Below are 19,531 nucleotides of genomic sequence, written 5' to 3' on the forward strand. Positions count from 1 at the left end.
TACAAAAATAGTCCTGTTGTCCAGGGCCACGTGAGTCAATGCCAAATGGGCAGCCCATCGACACCAGGAATTTATGGCCTTTTGAGCCAGAAATTTTTACTGTTGACGTTCCTTTAAAACACTGCACGCTTTAGGCAGCTTTAAGGGTTTTTGTGACGCTCCCTAAGGAGATCATTACATTCTCTGATTGATCCAGTAAATGCCATTACCCTGCACAGTCTGCCCTTTCTGGTCACATTCTTGTCATGAGGTGCCACTCATTCCATTCTCCAGACTCCCAGAAACCTTGCTGACTTTCTTCAACAAGTGGGGTTAGATGTTTCCTCCTGAAAACATCGTGAGAAATAATTTGTGATTTGAAAGGAACGTAATTCAATGATGTGATACTTTCCTTGTGGTTTTGACAGCTTTGGTGACAAACAACAGAGAAAAAGGCTGTTTTTTTATTTTGGTGTGTTCACAGGCCGTAATCTTCCTGTTAAAATCCTTACTTCGGGACTTATCCAGTCACCAAAGGATATAACGTCACTTTGCTGTTTTTTTCTCCGTTTTCTAGGGTACAATGGTACAGATGCCAGCTAGTCTCTGGTACCTGCCCTGAGCAGCCGTTCTTCATGTGTGAGCACGGACAACAGTGCGAGTCAATGGGCTAAGCGACCGCTGGCAGCGTCACAGCCAAGCCTGCTCCTGTCCTTACCTGATGTCCCCACCTTAGGGCAGAGGTGACAGGAAAGAAATCAGGATGCGGACCCTCCGGTAGCGTTTATCGTGGGTGTTAAGGCCAATCGTAGCAGCCCAATCACTAACTGATTGATCAAGCCTAAGTGTGTGCGGCTGAGGTGGTGCATTTACACACAGAGCCATGGGTGTTTCCCCAAATATCAGTTGTTTGTCAAGCTCATGATGAGAAGTAAGTGTGACATAGGAAGTGTGCGCTACATGCAAGACTTCTAATATTTTGTAGATAATATATTAAAAGCATTGTGTACATACGAACAATGACGGACAGGAAAAGACCCTCTGGTCCGTCCAGCCAGTCCCACACAACTGTGATGCCACGAAATATATACACTCCCCATCCACCGGAAACCATGTGATCTGCTGGGAGAGGCGAGAAACCAGGTTTAAAACCCAGGACAATTTGGGAAAACAAATCTGGGACATTCCTCTGCGACTCCCTTAGGTGATTGAAACTGGTCCAGGAAATCACTCTGGTCCTGATTAATGTTATCAACCTTTTGTACGAGGTGAACTTTGCCCCAACTAGAAACCAGTCCAACTCTTGCTTGAAGGAACTCAGCAAATCGGTGTCCACCAGCAGCCCGTCCCACAGGTTCACTATTCTCTGGCGTGTAAAGCGCACATTTCCTATAAGTGTCACGCTTTCACCCTGTAACACTTTCCCTGTCACACTTTGTTGCTAATGCCTCTGTTGTAATAAAACGGCCCATCCTTGCCACAGGGGGATCTGCTCTGGTGTTATTGTGAAGACATTCTGTACGCCTGCACCTCGTGCCTGTCACACTTCAGACGTCCCACGTTGTCTATGTCAATCTCTGCCTTTAAAAGTGTAAAGAAACGAAGGAATATTTGGAACTGCAAACTCTCCAGCAACACAAAATACCACAGGGCACAGAGTCTGCCACCTGCTAAGTGATCTGAGCATAAACTCACTCAGTGTATACTTAATATCAGCTCGATCTTGTAATTTTAAAGGGCTACGCATTTATGCTTAGAAGCAGAATAATACTTTATGTTTTACATGGTTTAGGAACATAGAACCGTAGAACCATAGAAAAGATACAGCACAGAAGGGGGCCATTCGGCCCATCGTGTCTGCGCCGGCTCGAAGAACAACCAGGTGCTCGTTCTTAATTCCACCTTCCAGCACCCGGTCCGTAGCCCTTCCTACGATCAGGAGAAGGCCATTCAGCCCTTCAAGCCAGTTCTGCCATTCAATTAGATCATGGCTGCATCTCAACTCTAACTATCTGCTCCCATCTGCACTGCTTTCTGTGCCGCCGAACTTAGGGTCATCAGCAAACTTGGAGATATGGCTCTCTATTCCTTCATCAGCCATTGATAAAAAGAGTGAAAAGCTGAGGCGCCAGTTCAGATCCCTGGGGGACACCACTAGTCACATCCTGCCAATTGGAATACATACCCATCATCCCTACTCTCTGTCTCTGTCTCCTATCTCCTACCCAATTGCCTACCTACGTCAATAGGTTGCCTCCAATTCCATGCCCTTTCATTTTTGCTAACAATATAATTTTCCTATCTTATAAAAAAACGTCCTCTTACGTTTTTTGTGAGCAATGCCACAGAAGGGCAGCTAATGACATTAAGCAGTCATTTAATATATAATATTTTGTGAAGAGCAGAACGCAGTCTGGAGTGGATTCGATGGTATACCTTAGGGTTAAGATGAGATCAATAAAGCAGTTCTGGTCACTGAGACACAAGGGAGACGCAGGCTGATTCCTAGTGTCAAAGGCCTGAGTTAAGAAGAAGGACTGGAGAAACTTGAGCTTTTCAGCCTTGAAAGGAATCAGAATCGGCTCTGAGTCAGAAGGTCGTGGGTTCAAGCCCCACTCCAGAGGCTTGAGCATAAAATCTAGGCTGACATTCCCAGTGCAGTACTGAGGGGGTGCTGCACTGTCGGAGGTGCCGTTTTTTTGGATGAAACGTTAAACCGAGGCCCCGTCTGTCCTCTCAGATGGATGTAAAAGATCCCATGGCACTATTTCGAAGACGAGCAGGGGAGTTCTCCCTGGTGCCTTGGCCAATATCACTAAATTATCTGGTCATTTATCACATTGCTGTTTGTGGGGTCTTGCTGTGCGCAGATTGGCTGCCACATTTCCTACATTACAACAGCGACTATGCTTCAAAAGTACTTCATTGGCTGTAAAGCGCTTTGGGACATCCTGAGGTCATGCACGTCTTTTTTTTCATCTGATAGGTGATTTTATAAAGGCATATAGGATAATTAGCAGTGCGGAAAAAAAATGACTACAGAAAATTACTTTAAATAAAATTGCAAGAGTAGAACAACAGGGTCCACAGTTTCGAATCAGTAAAGGCAAATTTGAGACTGAGGTCAGGAAATTCCCCTTCACACAGAAAGTGACCAACGCTTGGAATGGACTCTGGGTGTGGCAATGGAGAATTTAACAACCAATTAGAGGATGTTTGGGTCTTTTTGGATGGTTGAACTAAAATGATGGCCTTTCTTAGCTGTAATTATCTTGTGAACTTGTTTGAGTTTTGCTAATGTGGTTTGTGATGACTCCATTTCATGATGCAACCACCTCGGATCACGCTGTTCTATTTTTAATAAATAAACCCCAAACCCTCGATTTACTTTCACCGCATGTCTCTCAGAATGTTGGCATTTATTGAGCTGGCTCCTGGCACGCACCCGACTGCAGCCATCCCTCCCTCGCCTCTCCCCATCCCCTGCTTCCCCCCTCCCTCGCCTCTGCCCTCCCCGCTTCACCCTCCCCCTCCCCAACCCCAACCTCCACCCTCCCGCCCTCCCTCGCCTCCCCCTTTCCCCCGCCTCTCCCCACCTGCCTCCCCACTCCCCCCTTCCCCGCCTCCCTCCCTCTCCCCCATCTCCCACCTCTTCCCTCAAACAGACTCAAAGGCACGGTTCAGGACTGAAAATGGCAGAAGGAGAGAGGTCATTTTGACCAACACTGCCTGACATTTCCTGCTGCAAACAACGGGAACTAGAGCAGGCCATAAACAGTGCGTTGACTGTGTCTGGAATTTGGGCAGCACACCCAGTTCTATCCGAGGAATGCTTAAGAAAGAAAACAAATAGTTTTTAAATGCTTTTTATTTAGGGTTTAATCGTCTCATTGGAAAAAAGGACAAGATATAGGAAGATAGGCAAGTATATATCGCCCAATAAACATCAATGTTATTATAGTACTAATGCATCCCCCTTGGCATTGCTCACAACGAGTCAGAGAATATGGTAGAAGTTTCTAGAGATGTATTATTATATTGTCCTTGGCATCACAGGATCCGCAGATCTAGTAATGACATGGGAGACCATTAAAACTTTGCAAAAGACAAGGCTGAAGTGTTTGCAACCATCTTCAGTCAGAAGTGCCGAGTGGATGATCCATTTCGGCCTCCTCCTGATATCCCCACCATCACAGAAGCCAGTCTTCAGCCAATTTGATTCATTCCACGTGATATCAATTGTAAACAATTTTACAACACCAAGTTATAGTCCAGCAATTTTATTTTAAATTCACAAGCTTTCGGAGGCTTCCTCCTTCGTCAGGTTTCACATCGTTCACCTGACGAAGGAGGAAGCCTCCGAAAGCTTGTGAATTTAAAATAAAATTGCTGGACTATAACTTGGTGTTGTAAAATTGTTTACAATTGTCAACCCCAGTCCATCACTGGCATCTCCACAACGTGATATCAAGAAATGGCTGAGTGCACTGGATACAGCAAAGGCTATGGGCCCCGACAACATCCCGGCTGTAGTGCTGAAGACTTGTGCTCCAGAACTAGCTGCGCCTCTCGCCAAACTGTTCCAGTACAGCTATAACACTGGCATCTACCCGACAATGTGAAAAATTGCCCAGGTATGTCCTGTCCATAAAAAGCAGGACAAATCCAATTCGGCTAATTACAGCCCCATCAGTCTACTCTCAATCATCAACAAAGTGATGGTAGGTGTCGTTGACAGTACTATCAAGTGGCACTTACTCACCAATGACCTGCTCACCGATGCTCATTTTGGGTTCCGTCAGGACCACTCGGCTCCAGACCTCATTCCAAACATGAACAAAAGAGCTGAATTCCAGAGGTGAGGTGAGAGTGACTGCCCTTGACATCAAGACAGCATTTGACTGAGTGTGGCACCAAGGAGCCCTAGTTAAATTGAAGTCAATAGGAATCAGGGGGAAAACTCTCCAGTGGCTGGAGTCATACCTAGCACAAAGGAAGATGGTACTGGTTGTTGGAGGCCAATCATCTCAGCCCCAGGACATTGCTGCAGGAGTTCCTCAGGGCATTGTCCTTGGCCCAACCATCTTCAGCTGCTTCATCAATGACCTTCCCTCTATCATAAGGTCAGAAATGGGGATGTTCGCTGATGATTGCACAGTGTTCAGTTCCATTCGCAACCCCTCAGATAATGAAGCAGTCCGTGCCCGCATGCAGCAAGACCTGGACAACATCCAGGCTTGGGCTCATAAGTGGCAAGTAACATTTGCGCCAGACAAGTGCCAGGCAATGACCATCTCCAACAAGAGAGAATCTAACCACCTCCCCTTGACATTCAATGGCATTACCATCGCTGTATCCCCCACCATCAACATTCTGGGGGTCACCATTGACCAGAAACTTAACTGGAGCAGCCATATAAATACTGTGGCTACAAGTGCAGGTCAGAGGCTGGGTATTCTGTGGCGAGTGACTCACCTCCTGACTCCCCAAAGCCTTTCCACCATCTACAAGGCACAAGTCAGGAGTGTGATGGAATACTCTCCACTTGCCTGGATGAGTGCAGCTCCAACAACACTCAAGAAGCTCAACACCACCCAGGACAAAGCAGCCTGCTTGATTGGCACCCCATCCACCACCCTAAACATTCACTCCCTTCACCACTGGCGCACAGTGGCTGCAGTGTGTGCCATCTACAGGATGCACTGCAGCAACTCGCCAAGGCTTCTTCGACAGCACCTCACAAACCCAAGACCTTTACCACCTAGAAGGACAAGGGCAGCAGGCACATGGGAACAACACCACCTGCACATTCCCCTCCAAGTCAAACACCATCCCGACTTGGAAATATATCGGCTGTTCCTTCATTGCCGCTGGGTCAAAATCCCGGAACCCCTGACCTAACAGCACTGTGGGAGAACCTTCACCACACGGACTGCAGCGGTTCAAGAAGGCGGCTCACCACCACCTTCTCAAGGGCAATTAGGGGATGGGCAATAAATGTTGGCCTTGCCAGCGACGCCCGCATCCCATGAACGAATTTTTTTAAATTCCCGCCTTTAAGTTAACCCTTTCTCTGGTGTGCTGTGCTCTCTCTCAAATGCATATGAATGAAAGATATTTAACCTCTCCAGCTACTCAGAAAGTCTATAATATATCAAAATGTTATATCCACAAAACCTGTTGTCACATTTTTGTCAGACTTTAGTGCCAACTTTTGCCATTATAAATTCCTATTTCCACATTTATAATGGAAAGTGCCTATGTAAAAGTGTCACACTGCAATTACACCCTCCTGACAGTGATGGTGCTGTAGTACCACATTTTGGGCTCTCTCAGCTCCTTGGCCTGTGCTGCAGAGAAACTCCTGTGCTCCAACCAACTCTATTGTCTCTGCTTCCCAAACTGCCTGAAGCTTTGCTATTTAACTATATAAAAAATGTCCAAATATTATATACAAATAAGGACAGAATTTATGACTTTAAAATGGAGACTGAAGTATGCCGCACTCCATTTCATTTGAAGACTACACCTGGTCTTGACTCTCCATGAGCAATGCCATGGGAGAGAGACTAGTTATAATATAAATAAGCAATGCAAAGTTTCAATGGTCACACATGTCATTACTAGATCTGCAGATCCTGTGATGCCAAGGGCAATATATTAATTCCAAAAATAACTGAATACCAAAAGGATGAGTATTTTTGATTAGCAGATGGAAATTGTAATGGGTCCCACTCCTGCCAAGATATAATGATGGCTTGCCAGGGCTCAGGATGGGACTAAATCTGACATGGCACACAGGTGTTTACTGCACAGGTTATATGTTTTAAGGTTTGTCCTTACCATGTGACTAATTTTCTCTGTCGGCTCCGGCTTTTTCCTTTTTCTCTCTGGGGTGATGCGATGATGAAGTGCTGCCCCTCCCCCAGTATTTCCTCTTGTTCTCATCAAGGTGACGGATGTTTGGCAAAAAAATTTTTAAAACTGCGGAGGCTTGAAGTCTGAAATAGAAACAGAGCACCGAGAATCAAATGGTGATTTAATTTGCTAAGTTCCCTTTGTTTTTTTTTGCATGATTAAAAGTTTAAAAAGAAGACACGGCTTTTGTGATCGGTCCAGGGGGGCTGACATGGTTTGCCCCAGTAGTAGAAAAAAAAAGAAAAAAGAAACAGAAAATGCTGGAAACGCCCAGCAGGTCATTGGCATTTCTGGAGGGAACAGAGCAGCTAACGTGTTGGGTGTGGAACCCAGTTCAGTCAATAAAGATGTGGAGAGATGTAAAACGGGCTGCCGATTTGCTATCACCCGTTTTACAGTATTGCACAAAGTCAAAATTAACCCCAAAGGCATTAATGGGCTTTCAATATCCAGTTAGATTCCATCCTGGGAAAATTTGAGTTCTAGGGGGACTTTTCTAGTTCTTGACCAGTCTCATCCTGGTCACATGTCTCACTGCTGTTTGTGGGATCTTGCTGTGTGCCGCTGCCCTTAGGTCCATCTGCTCCCCGCAGGGACCTGGCCAGCCATCGTGCACCACTTCAGCTTCTCCCCCCTCCTCCTTCCTGCGGCCTTTGGTCTCACAGATCGGGCTCACCCGACGGTTTGACGTTGGTCAGTCCCTTGTTCATCACGCAGTGAACCAACCCCACCCCCTCTCCGCCCCGCCCCTTCCTCCGGGTGTCGCTGAGTGTCCCGCAAGACCCCCCCCTCACCACCCCCGGGCTTCAGCAGGTCCTGGTGCCGGTTCTCAGCTGAACGATGTCGTCACATTTTGGCGGGAAGGCACGCGCCCGGATTGAATTATCTCCTCCACCGCCAACCTTCGTGACCTCGACTTCAACTGTTAAACGGCCCGCCTTTTATAGCGTAAAATAATTAGAAAGAAAGATTGCATTTGTATTGCACCTTTCACGACCTCAGGACATCCCAAAGTGCTTTTGCAGTCAATTAAGTACTTTTGAAGTGTAGTCACTGTTGTAACGTAGGAAACCGCGGCAGCCAATTTGCACACAGCAAGATCCCATAAACAGCAATGTGATAATGACCAGATCATCTGTTCTTAGGGATGTTGGTTGGGGGATAAATATTCGCCAGGACACTGGGGAGAACTCCTATGCTATTCTTCAAACTAGTGCTATGGGATCCTTTACATCCACCAGAAAGGGCAGATGGGGCCTCGGTTTAATGTCTCATCTGAAAGACAGCACCTCTGACGGTGCAGCACTGCCTCAGTACTGCACTGGAGTGTCAGCCTAGATAATGTGCTTAAGTCTCTGGAGTGGGGCTCATACCACACCTTCTAATCCAGAGGCAAGAATGTTACCACTGAGCCATGGCTGACATCTAATAAAGTTTTGCATTTATACAGCGCCTTTCATGATCTCAGGATGCCACAAAAGCGCTTTACAGCCAATTAAGTTCTTTTGAAGTGTAGTCACTGTTGTAATGTAGGAAACTGTTTGAAATTTGTTGCCAATTTAAAGGCTCTTGAGGTATTAAATTGTAACTTGAAAGGGAACTCTCCATGTAACTTCCGCGATTAAAAAATAATCTAAAAAAAATTTTAACACATTAAGGGCAGAAGTTAACTCCGATTAATTGACAGCCCTAGCAGAAGGCTGTTGGAGCATGGAAATACTTTGCCACAGGGAATAGCTGAGACAAACAATTGCATCTTTTAAGGGAGAAGAGGATAAATATTTGAAACAGGAAGATACAGAGCTATGGAGAGATAGCAGGTCCAACGGGATGAGTTTTGGATTCCTCTAGCAAACTGTCGACACAGGCTTGATGGACCAAACGACCTTCCCCCTGTGACGTAAACTTCTATGATTCTGTTTTAAAGCACGTCACACAATTACTTTGAAGCGTTGTTATGGAGGCCAATACAGCAACTAATTTGTGGGTAGCTAGATCCAACAATTGCAATGAGATGCACGATTAGTTTTAATTGGGGGAGGAACTTTAGCCAAACACCTGGAGAACTTCCCTGTTTTTCATATAGTGCAATGGGATTTTAAAGTGCACTTGAACAGGTTTAATGTCTCATTTGAAGACACCTCTGACAATGCAGCACTCCCTCAGCACTGCACTCAGTGGTATCATAGATTTTGTGCTTAAATCCTAGAGTGGGATTTGAACCCACCATAAGAACATAAGAACATAAGAAATAGGAGCAGGAGTAGGCCAATCGGCCCCTCGAGCCTGCTCCGCCATTCAATAAGATCATGGCTGATCTGATCCTAACCTCAAATCTAAATTCATGTCCAATTTCCTGCCCGCTCCCCGTAACCCCTAATTCCCTTTACTTCTAGAGGTGAGGGTTCTTCCAACTGCGTCATGCTGAAATTTGGGTGATTAGGTTTTTAGCCCTTCTAAAATAATTGCCTTTGTCCTTTTCATACCTGCAGTCATTTCTCAATTCCTGGACTGCATCCTCCCCGTCCTGACCATACCCTGTGCTGGCTGGGTGCAGAAATGCCAATCTCAACACCAAGAAATCCCATGGTTTGGAGGGCAATCTAAGCTCTGTAGTGGCCAGGTGAATCTTCCGGCTGACCAGTGTATCAGTGCACCTCTCATCCAAAGTTATCCATCAGGAATAAAGCTACCATTAATGCAAGAGGCAACTCAGTGACACCCCACATTATTAACACAGCAGATCTCCGCCCGGGAAGATCTCAAAGACTGGTTAATTTACCCAATGTATCTGAAGGGGCTGCTCCTGATCTTTGGCCACCTGGTGTGGAGGGGCAGGAAGGGGGCATGGTTAAGTCGGAGGATCTTCTTGTGGTTCTGCTCCTGGACCTGGCCAAGATAGCGATTCACAGATCCAGGATGGGCGCGGCCCATGGAAGGTGAGGGGGTGGGGGGTCGCTCTGGTTGCCCTCCTCTCTTCCATGATATTGTCCTTGCCTGGGTGGCCTTGGAGAGGTAGCATATGGTGTCCACCGGTATGTTTGATGTCTTCCACAACCGGTGAGTACTGCAGGGTATAAGAGCATCTTATAGACACTGATCGTATCATTACCATTTCGATGGTAAGTTTACTTTTGGAATTGCTGTTTTATTTTAAGCATCTTTAAGCACCGGGTGGCCAAAGATCAGGAGCGTAGGGTTGAAATGCAGCCAGAAGTTGAGGAGCAGCCCCTTCAGATACATTAGATTGGAAGGTAGCAAATGTAACACTGCTATTCAAGAAAGGAGGGAGGGAGAAAACAGGGAACTACAGGCCAGTTGGCCTGACATCAGTTGTCGGGAAAATGCTGGAATCCATTATTAAGGAAGTGGTAATGGGGCACTTAGAAAATCATAGTATGATTAGGCAGAGTCAACACGGTTTTATGAAAGGCAAATCGTGTTTGACAGATTTATTAGAGTTTTTTGAGGATGTAACTAGCAGGGTAGATAAAGGGGAACCAGTGGATGTCGTATATTTGGATTTTCAAAAGGCATTCGATAAGGTGCCACATAAGGTTGTTATGCAAGATAAGGGCTCATGGGGTTGGGGATAATATATTAGCATGGATAGAGGATTGGTTAACAGACAGAAAACAGAGAGTAGGGATAAATGAATCATTTTCAGGTTGGTAGGCTGTAACTAGTGGAGTGCCGCAAGGATCAGTGCTTGGGCCTCAGCTATTTACAATCTATATTAATGACTTAGATGAAGGGACCGAGTGTAATGTATCCGAGTTTGTTGACAATACAAAGCTAGGTGGGAAAGTAAGCTGTGAGGAGGACACAAAGAGTCTGCAAAGGGATATAGACAGGTTAAGTGAGTGGGCAAGAAAGTTGTAGATGGAGTAAGATGTGGGGAAATGTGAGGTTATTCAATTTGGTAGGAAGAATAGAAAAACAGAATATTTTTTAAATGGTGAGAAACTATTAAATGTTGGTGTCAAGGAGACTTGGGTGTCCTCGTACAAGAAACACAAAAACTTAGCATGCAGGTAGAGCAAGCAATTAGGAAGGCAAATGGCATGTTGGCCTTTCTTGCAAGGGGGTTGGAGTACAAGAGTAAGGAAGTCTTGCTACAATTATACAGGGCTTTGGTGCGACCTCACCTGGAGTACTGTGTACAGTTTTGGTCTCCTTATCTAAGGAAGGATATACTTGCCTTAGAGGAGGTGCAATGAGGGTTCACTAGATTGATTCCTGGGATGAGAGGGTTATCCTATGAGGAGAGAATGGGCCTACACTCTCTGGAGTTTAGAAGAATGGGAGGTGATCTCATTGAAACATACAAGATTCTGAGGGGGCTTGACAGGGTAGATGCTGAGAGTTTGTTTCCCCTGGCTGGAGAGTCTAGAACTAGGGGGCATAGTCTCAGGATAAGAGGTCGGCCATTTAAGACTGAGATGAGGAGGAATTTCTTCACTCAGAGGGTTGTGAATCTTTGGAATTCTCTACCCCAGAGGGCTGTGGATGCTGAGTCCAATTTGCTGGATATGTTCAAGGCTGAGATAGATAGATTTTTGAACGCTAGGGGAATCAAGGGATATGGGATCGGGGGGGGGGGGGGGGAAGTAGAGTTGAGGTCGAAGATCAGCCATGATCTTGTTGAATGGTGGAGCAGGCTCGATGGGCCGCATGGCCTACTCCTGCTCTTATTTCTTATGTTCTTATCTTTAGTTTAATCAGACCACTTGTTTATTTATTTTATTAGTGGTACCCTTGTAGTGTTGACTCCTGTCAAGTGATACTGGGGCAACACAGCGCCACCCCTTTGGTCAATCAAAATAGGCCCAGTTGCATGTCAGACAGAATTGGACATTACAACAGCGACTACACTTCAAGAGTGCTTCATTGGCTGTAAAGCGCTTTGGGATTCCTGAGATTGTGAATGGCACTATATGAATGCAAGTCTGTCTTTCTTTTTAGATAACAGGGAGGCTAATTGAGTAAACTCAGCCTCCCAGTATGCAAACATTGGTGGAGATCTCTCAAGCCTAGAGCAAGCCTTTTATAACCCAATTTACAAAAGATGTGTATAAAGATAAAAAAAAACGAATACAGGTGGTGTGAAAGATTGATGCATCTACACGCCAGGGCAAGGAATGTTGGGGCTTGTGCATGCAATTCCCAGCATGCAGAATTCGCAGTCTCATCTGGATGTTTAAGGGCAGATGTTAGAATATAGAGTTGTCGGGAACAAAAAAAGGCCAATCATCTCACCCAATGAAGCTAATTTCTATGGTAACCTAACTCTTTCCAACACATCATCTGCCTGGTTTTGAACGTCCTCAATATTTTTTATATCTAGTTCTGCCCAGTAGATTAGCTCGCGGGCAAAGAGAGAAATTTACAGTGATTCGAGCTGATCTGGCTCTCGCACTTATCCTTGCAGGTCTTGAGTGACAAAGGCAGAAGTTTGAATGCGATTGTCCTGTTCACCCTGTCACCCCAGGGATGACATGTATTGTGAGGTAAATTTGTAAGAAGAGATTTAAAAAACGTGTATTTTTAGAGGATGACGTCAATGCATATTTCCCTTCGCCTCCTGACGGCGCTAACTCCTTGCTGGGGTTTGATTCCACAGGCACCAGCAGACATCCTTAACTTGCCTAAATGGCCAATCTTCATCTGTAAGCCCAGAAAGTGTCTGTCAGCAGGCTGTCTAAGCATAGGGGCAGCACAGCCGAGCCTTGCCTTCACCTGACATCCACATTAAGCTCATTTTTCAGTAGGAATTAGTTATAGATCTGGAGCAGGATCCTTGGCTGATTTTCCCCTTTCCAAACCCTGGGGTATTAAAGCCAATTAAATCGACCTGGGACCTTCCTGATCCATTAAACTCAATACCACCCAAGTAGCTGCATTTACCCACTGAGTCTGTGGATCTGAATTAACAGCAAAAAATGGTAGTTTACGGTAACTGGAATCTGATATGAACAGATGAGATTTCGAGTAGGTGGCAGTGCTTTATGTGATATCGACGCTGGAATTAGCGAGTGGTATTTTACATCAGCAAGCAGATTGTTAGCCCTCAATGTGGGGATCTGCAGACTCAAGTTTATATCTGAACACTCAAGGTGCAGTCCATTACTGAATCAAGGTACTCGCTCAACTAGGCACACTAGATGATATTGGTGAGGTGGGACATTGGTTCGTACCTAGATGGGCTGGTGGAGAGGGTAAGCAGAGCTCAGGGAGGCAGTTGGAGGACCTTGCTCTTTTCACTCACCTCATTGTCATTGACTAAATAGCATTGGCAGAAGCTCAGGGAAGGTGGCATCCTCAACCCTAATAGTCAGCTTGGCTCGGTGGTAGCATTCCTACCTCTGAGTCAGAAGATTACAGATGCAAAGCCACCCATAAGTACATAAGCACATAATCTAGTCTGGCACTTCAGTGCAGTACTGAAGGAGTGCTGTATTGTTGGAGGTGCTGTCCTTCCGATGAGACGTTAAACCGAGGCCCCATCTGCCTATTCGAGTAGACATGGCACTGTTTTTGAAAAAGAGTCGGCAGCTCTCCTGGTGTCCTGGTCAAAATTCCTCCCTCAATCTTTTAAGGCAAGTTTACCCAACAAGGCAAGTTTAAGGCAAGTTTACCCAACAAAAACAGGTTTGCTGTGAGTGAGACCTTGGAGTGTGGAAAGTGGCTGCTGCAGTTGTGTATAAAACAACAACGACTGCACTTCAAAGAGTAATTAATGCGCTGAGGAACCTACGGAGGATGTGAAAGACGCCATATACTGTAAGAGCAAGGCTTTCTTTCTTGGTTGGCCAGCAGTCCATTCCAAGGGTGGAAAGGTTAAGCTTAAAAATTGGGAGATGAAGTGTGATTGGAAACAAGAAAATCAAAAAGACAAACATTTACAGGGCGGTAAATGGAAGGAGATTAAACTCAATTGTTAGGCTGCACATGGCAAGTGCTTTTGTTGTATCCATTCAAGAGGCGGGGTCCAGGGGTTTACCCAGGCGGGAACGGAATTTAAAATAAGTGGGCGGGGCTCACACATAAGTGGGTGGGGTTCTGAGAGAGTGGGCGTGGCCCATGGCCAATGGGCGGGGTTTATAGACAATGGAGGGTAGCGCCAAGGGGCGGGACCTGCTCCTTTTTCCACGTGGGTCGACTGGTCCCAAACAGTCCCGTTAAAAGTGGCAGCGATCACCCAGAGTGAGAGCTCCGAGTGCGGGCACCAAACCCACAGGCGTCGGGGTGGTGAGAGAAGAGCCTCAGCTGGGCAGCCAGCGCCAAGGAGAGGGAGATAATTCCGATTTACATCCTCCAGCAACGGGCGCTGATTTATTTTACAAACAGACAACAGCGAAACTTCACACTGACAAGACCAGGAACTTTTTAACCTGGAATCTGAAATCATCCGAACAGCTTTTCCCAGGATCTCTCTCTCTCTCCCTCTCTCCATCCAAAGGGCTGCGGGATGTCGCCTCTCTCTCTCATACTTCTGACAATTGAACTGTTCGGCTTCTCCACTCCTTCCAAACCCCATCGGTTCGACAGGACCCTGGTAAGCACAGGAATTGGGGGAGTTTGTTTGCAAGTTTGCTCCCAAGTGCTAGTATTTAAATCTATCAACTAAAGTAAAATGACCTTTAAATTCCCTTTTTTTTGTACAGTTCTGGATTTTAAAAATCCCTTTTAAGGCAAGTTTATCTCTACTATATTTGGGTAGAAATTACATTTATACAACCCGTTAACACGCCTCTCAAAACAATGAATTATAATTGAATTTGCAATGATTTGTTACATAGGCAAAATATTATAAATACTTAATATTAGGTATTTATTATTAGAGATGCGGGTTTCTCTATTTGAAATAAGGAGACAGTTTTATTGAAAAGATTTTGAAGCCACATTTCTCAGAGAAAAACGGACATAAAATAGAGCAAGTGCACTGAAATTATTTGAGAATATATTTCCATTTCATTTCAATTGATTTGTACTTTCCTTTGGGGTTTTTTTTTGGGAGGGGGTGAGGTCCAGTGTGGCATTATGCGGCGTTTTGCGTTCAGTAGCGGTGTTTCCACACACACAGTGCGGAGTTACAGCTGGAGAGCGTTTAATCCGCTGCTGTACGAAAGTGAATATTATGCTGCTTTTGTTCGTGTTGCTGCGGTTGTTCATTAAGGGGCGAGTCCGGACAGGCTCTGAGCGGCAGGGTGACATCAGGCAAAACCCCTTGGGTGACCTGCGACCCCAGCCCACGTCTCTCTCTTTCTCACATAAGGTGAATTTTAGTATCGCTGTCCCCTAACCAGCAAGATTATTTGCTTATTTGGCAAATGATTTATGGCCATTTTAATCCTTTCATCACGAAGCAGAAGATGCATCTATGAAATTTGTGATTTATAAAAATAATCTGAAATACATATAGCAACCTGTGATTGTTTCTGTGACAGGGATTAACTCCAGCTTGTGACCGTGCCCCCCAGAAATCGCAGTTTTATTCACCAGATTCCCATGAGGTGCCTTAGATAGTCAACCTGTTACATGGGGCACTGTTGTCGCTAATGCTGGAAATTCGCAGCAGGTCAGTCAGCATCTGGAGAAAGGGAAAGACAGAACTGAGTTCTGATGAAGGGTTACACACCTGACTGCCCATAACCAGGCGAGATGAGGAGAATTTTTTTTTTCTGCAGCGAGTTGTTAGGACCTGGAATGCGCTGCCTGAAAGGGCGGTGGGAGCAGATTCAATAATAACTTTCAAAAGGGAATTGGAATAATACTTGAAAAGGAAAATTTTACAGGGCTCTGGGGAAAGAGCAGGGGAGTGGGACTAATTGGATAGCTCTTTCAAAGAGCCGGCACAGGCACGATGGGCCGAATAGCCTCCTTTCTGTGCTGTATGATTCTAGCCAGTCTTTTCTCTTTAAATACGTTTTGTTTAAATATAATAATAAATATCAATATGACAATAAACACTATTGTTTAAATACATTTGACATGCCCCCCCCTCCACCTTTCTGAAGGTATGCTGTGGCCTCCAGATGTCACAGAATAAATCCTCCCCTTCACATCTGCCCTCCTCCCCCCCCCCCCCGCCATCTGATTGTAGAGTAAAACTTTCTCCTTCCCCAGCAGTTTTATTGCAAATAAAATCTCTACGGTGAATATATTTCTAGGGTGACTTTATTGCATTGAAGGGTACAGTTTAGTGAAAGGGGAGAATCTGCCTCTTGATGAATTAACTGGTGGGGAAAGAGGAGAATGGATCTTTTAGGGAGTTACAACACCAAGCCTCAGCACTACCCCCAGGCAGTCATTTCCAATCATTTGTTTTGTTGTTTGTCGAATCCTGTGACACGATGATACAAATTTCATAGTACCATTGCTTGTGTGTGACATTCTCATTACAAAGATGCAGTGTGACCAGCCTGCCATAGCTATGATAAGAATGACCACACCTCTTGTGTGAGGTTCAGGTATTCACGGCAGATGGCATAGTGTGTGTATTTATATCACTGATCTCCACTTTGTGTCATCTTTGTTGTTGGTAGGGAGAGATTAGGAGAAATATCTTCATGCAGAGGGTTGTTGGAGCATGGCATGAAGAGACCACTGCATCTTTTTTAAGGAAAAGATTGGATAAATATTTGAAGCAGAGGAAGATACCGGGCTATGGGGAGAGAGGTGCAGTGGGATCAGTTCTGGATTGCCCTGGCAAAAAAAAGCACAGGTATGATGGGCTGAATGGTCTCCTTCTGTAAATGCCTATGATGGGACTCAGAGCTGGAGAGTGTAGGTCAGTCAGGTAAGTAGCTATACTGTGAAAGGTATACATTTTCTTTAATCGTTAATCTATTTGTAATAATGAGAAACCCAGGTGAAGGAAAGGGTAATTCTGTGCCATATATGGGGTAGTACTGCTTTAAGGTGGGGAGGTGGACATTTTTCTGGTGGTTGAGGAGGACATTAAAACTAAAAACCTAAAAACTGGTGGCTCGTTCTGACTGCAGAGGCCATTGGAATTGAGCTGCTTTTCAGATAAGCTTCGATCACTGTGGGAAAGGACTGCGAAACTTATAGCACACTCCCCTGTAGTCATTTTAGTTGCTGTAATGTCATGTGTCATGAAGCAGTGATGCATTCCAATAGGATTTATGTAATGACATCAGGTGTTTACAAACAAATTGAAAAAGGTTTGCCAAACATTTTTTTTACCATGAGGACTGTGCTCCTGTTTTTTTTTGATTATGGAATTTCTTAATTTTTTCTTTAACACTTTTCAACGGTTGAAAGATTGATGTGACTCGACCTGAAATGGAAAATGAATCATTTCAATTGAGATTGTAAATTAACTCCTTGAGGGGTTTAAATGTAGCTAGGAATGGGTGTGTTTTGGGGGCTGGGGAATGGGTGTGAGCGAGAGCATGTGCGTGAGCGAGCGTGTGTGTGTGCGAGCACCGTCAGATGCTCTAACTCCTTTCCCAGGACCTAACAGCTTCTCTCCATCTTCTCTTCCTCCTACAGCCTGCGGGCTTTGAATACTGAATGTTGCGGAGTCACCTAATCACTAATTCCTGATTTATTTCATCTATCTTTTGACTCTTCAAAGTCGGAAGTCCCCTGCACAATGGTCCTTGTTCCTTCACCTGGGTTTCTCATTGTCTCTTCTTCAGTTGCTATCCGTGACCAACAGATTGACAACCTTAATGAAGTAAATCCCTGATTCTTGAGCCAGTTGTAGAACTTGGTTGACTTTCTTGACTTCCACTCATTCCTGGGCGTTATTGAACGATGTGCATCTGTCCTGATGTTGCTTTCTTTCCTTCCATTTTTCCCTATTAGCTGTGCTTGTAATTTTCCAAGGAGATATCCACAGTGTCTTGTTCTTCTTTGGGCTACTGATGTCAGTCACTTTCTTTGTCCCACCAGTGTCAAAAATGACACTTGGCTTCAGTAGGCAACTTCCTTCTTATCAAAACAATGATGGTCTGATTGAACAAGATTTAGTCCAAAAAATATCCAACCGATGTCAAAAGGTGAAAAAATGTGAAAGTCAATCAGAATATGTTGGAACTACTTGACTTGCTACAAGCATCTTGATGATGATGCTTGTTATTCAAACTATTGTGTGACAGGGTTAAATGAATGACATCCAATTGGATCCAGATGGGGCACTGGAATCTAACCTCCATTTTGAATACTAACATCCACTCGTGTAGGTTCACACAGGAAGTACGGCCAGTGGAACTGCACCACGCCAGGGCTCAGGACCTGAGAGGGAAGTGGAGAGAAAACGTCGGGGGAGGGGGCAGCGGGAAAATTAAAAGAAAAATGATTTCCCTATGCCACATCTCATACCCAGGTCAATGTGTTTTCAGACTCCTGTCATTGCAACTCCTCCCAATTGGCTGTAAGCAGATCTAAAGAACAAAGGATAGGTTGGGGGTTGGGCAATTACCCTCCCAGTTTTCCTGCCCGGGGTGAATGCTGTCAATCAAGCCCATCCTCTCCCTCAATTGCATGGTTAAAATTGGCGATCTCAGTGTGGTGGGCTGGGTGGGGGGGGAGACCACACAGGATTTTCAACTTGCACTCTGCCTACAAGATGACTTACATATAAGATGGCACTCATCACTCATGGTCCTCCTTTTACAAAGACCAGGGTCAACATTACAAAGCTTCTTTCTGTCACAGTTCACCTGTGGTGGCCATTTTCCCTCGATTTTCTCCTTTTGATCGGCTCATTCCTATCCACTCCTCCAGCATATTTAAAATGGCCGCTCTCCCCTCCTGCCTTTGGCCCCAGTTTTAAATCTCCTCTGTCTCTGATTTTTGTGAACCAGCAGTGGGAGTCCTGACTGGTGTTGGGAGGGGAAAGTTACCATTTCAACCTGACGGTGCAGCAGGAGCGGAGCGACGAACGGCAGAAGGGATGGCACCGGTGCAGCTGCCCCATCTTTGGGGAAATTACTGCACTAGGAGAGAAACCAGCCAGGGGGGAAGCTGGAGGGGGGATATGACCCGTAGAAGGAGGCCATTTGATCCATCATGTCTGTGTTGGCCATAGTTTTCCGAAACCAATCCCACTGGCCTGTGTAAAGAGGAGAAAGAACTTGCCCTTATTTAGCACCTTTCACATCCTCCTGACATCCCAAAGCACTTCACACTCTGTATAAGACGACCACTCCTCCCTCCCTCCATTAAGCTCCAACCAGAGACAGAAAATGAAAAAAAATCCTGCATTTATCCAGCGCTTTTCATGAACTCAGGACACCCCAAAGCACTTTACAGCCAATGAAGTGTAGTCACTGTTGTAATGTAGGAAACACAGCAGCCAATTTGCACACAGCAAGCTCCCACAAACAGCAATGTGATAACAACCAGATAATCTGTTTTTTATAGATAGGGATAAATATTGGCCTACGACATCAGAGAGAACACCCCTGCTCTTCTTTGAAATAGTGCCGTTGGATCTTTTACATCCACCAGATAGGGCCTGGGAGTACTGCACTGAGAGTGTCAGCCTGGATTATTGTGCTCAAGTCTCTGGAGTGGGACTCGAACCCACAACCTTTTGGCTCACAGGTACTACTCACCGAGCCACGGCTGACACAAGAAATTTCTAATCTTGCATGCA

General features: G+C 45.3%; 1 protein-coding gene and 1 long non-coding RNA gene across 4 annotated transcripts in view; one reads left to right on the forward strand and one right to left on the reverse strand.

The window, feature by feature from the left end:
• Nucleotides 1–1,183: 1,183 nt before the first annotated feature.
• LOC137305977 (uncharacterized) lies at nt 1,184–14,447 on the reverse strand. The gene is made up of 3 exons (XR_010958799.1): nt 14,292–14,447; nt 6,823–6,980; nt 1,184–1,560 (listed from the first exon to the last, which is right to left on the reverse strand). It is a non-coding gene; the product is annotated as an uncharacterized lncRNA (long non-coding RNA).
• LOC137305973 (SPARC-related modular calcium-binding protein 1-like) overlaps nt 14,072–19,531 on the forward strand; it is an 82,497-nt gene continuing 77,037 nt past the window's right edge. For all 3 annotated transcript variants that reach the window (XM_067974954.1, XM_067974955.1, XM_067974953.1), the window contains exon 1: nt 14,072–14,455. In XM_067974954.1, coding sequence (XP_067831055.1) covers nt 14,369–14,455 — 87 coding nt within the window. In that variant the 5' untranslated portion in view covers nt 14,072–14,368. The remainder of the gene's footprint in view (nt 14,456–19,531) is intronic.

The sequence above is a fragment of the Heptranchias perlo genome, chromosome 41 (genome assembly GCF_035084215.1).
Source record: "Heptranchias perlo isolate sHepPer1 chromosome 41, sHepPer1.hap1, whole genome shotgun sequence".
NCBI lineage: Eukaryota > Metazoa > Chordata > Chondrichthyes > Hexanchiformes > Hexanchidae > Heptranchias > Heptranchias perlo.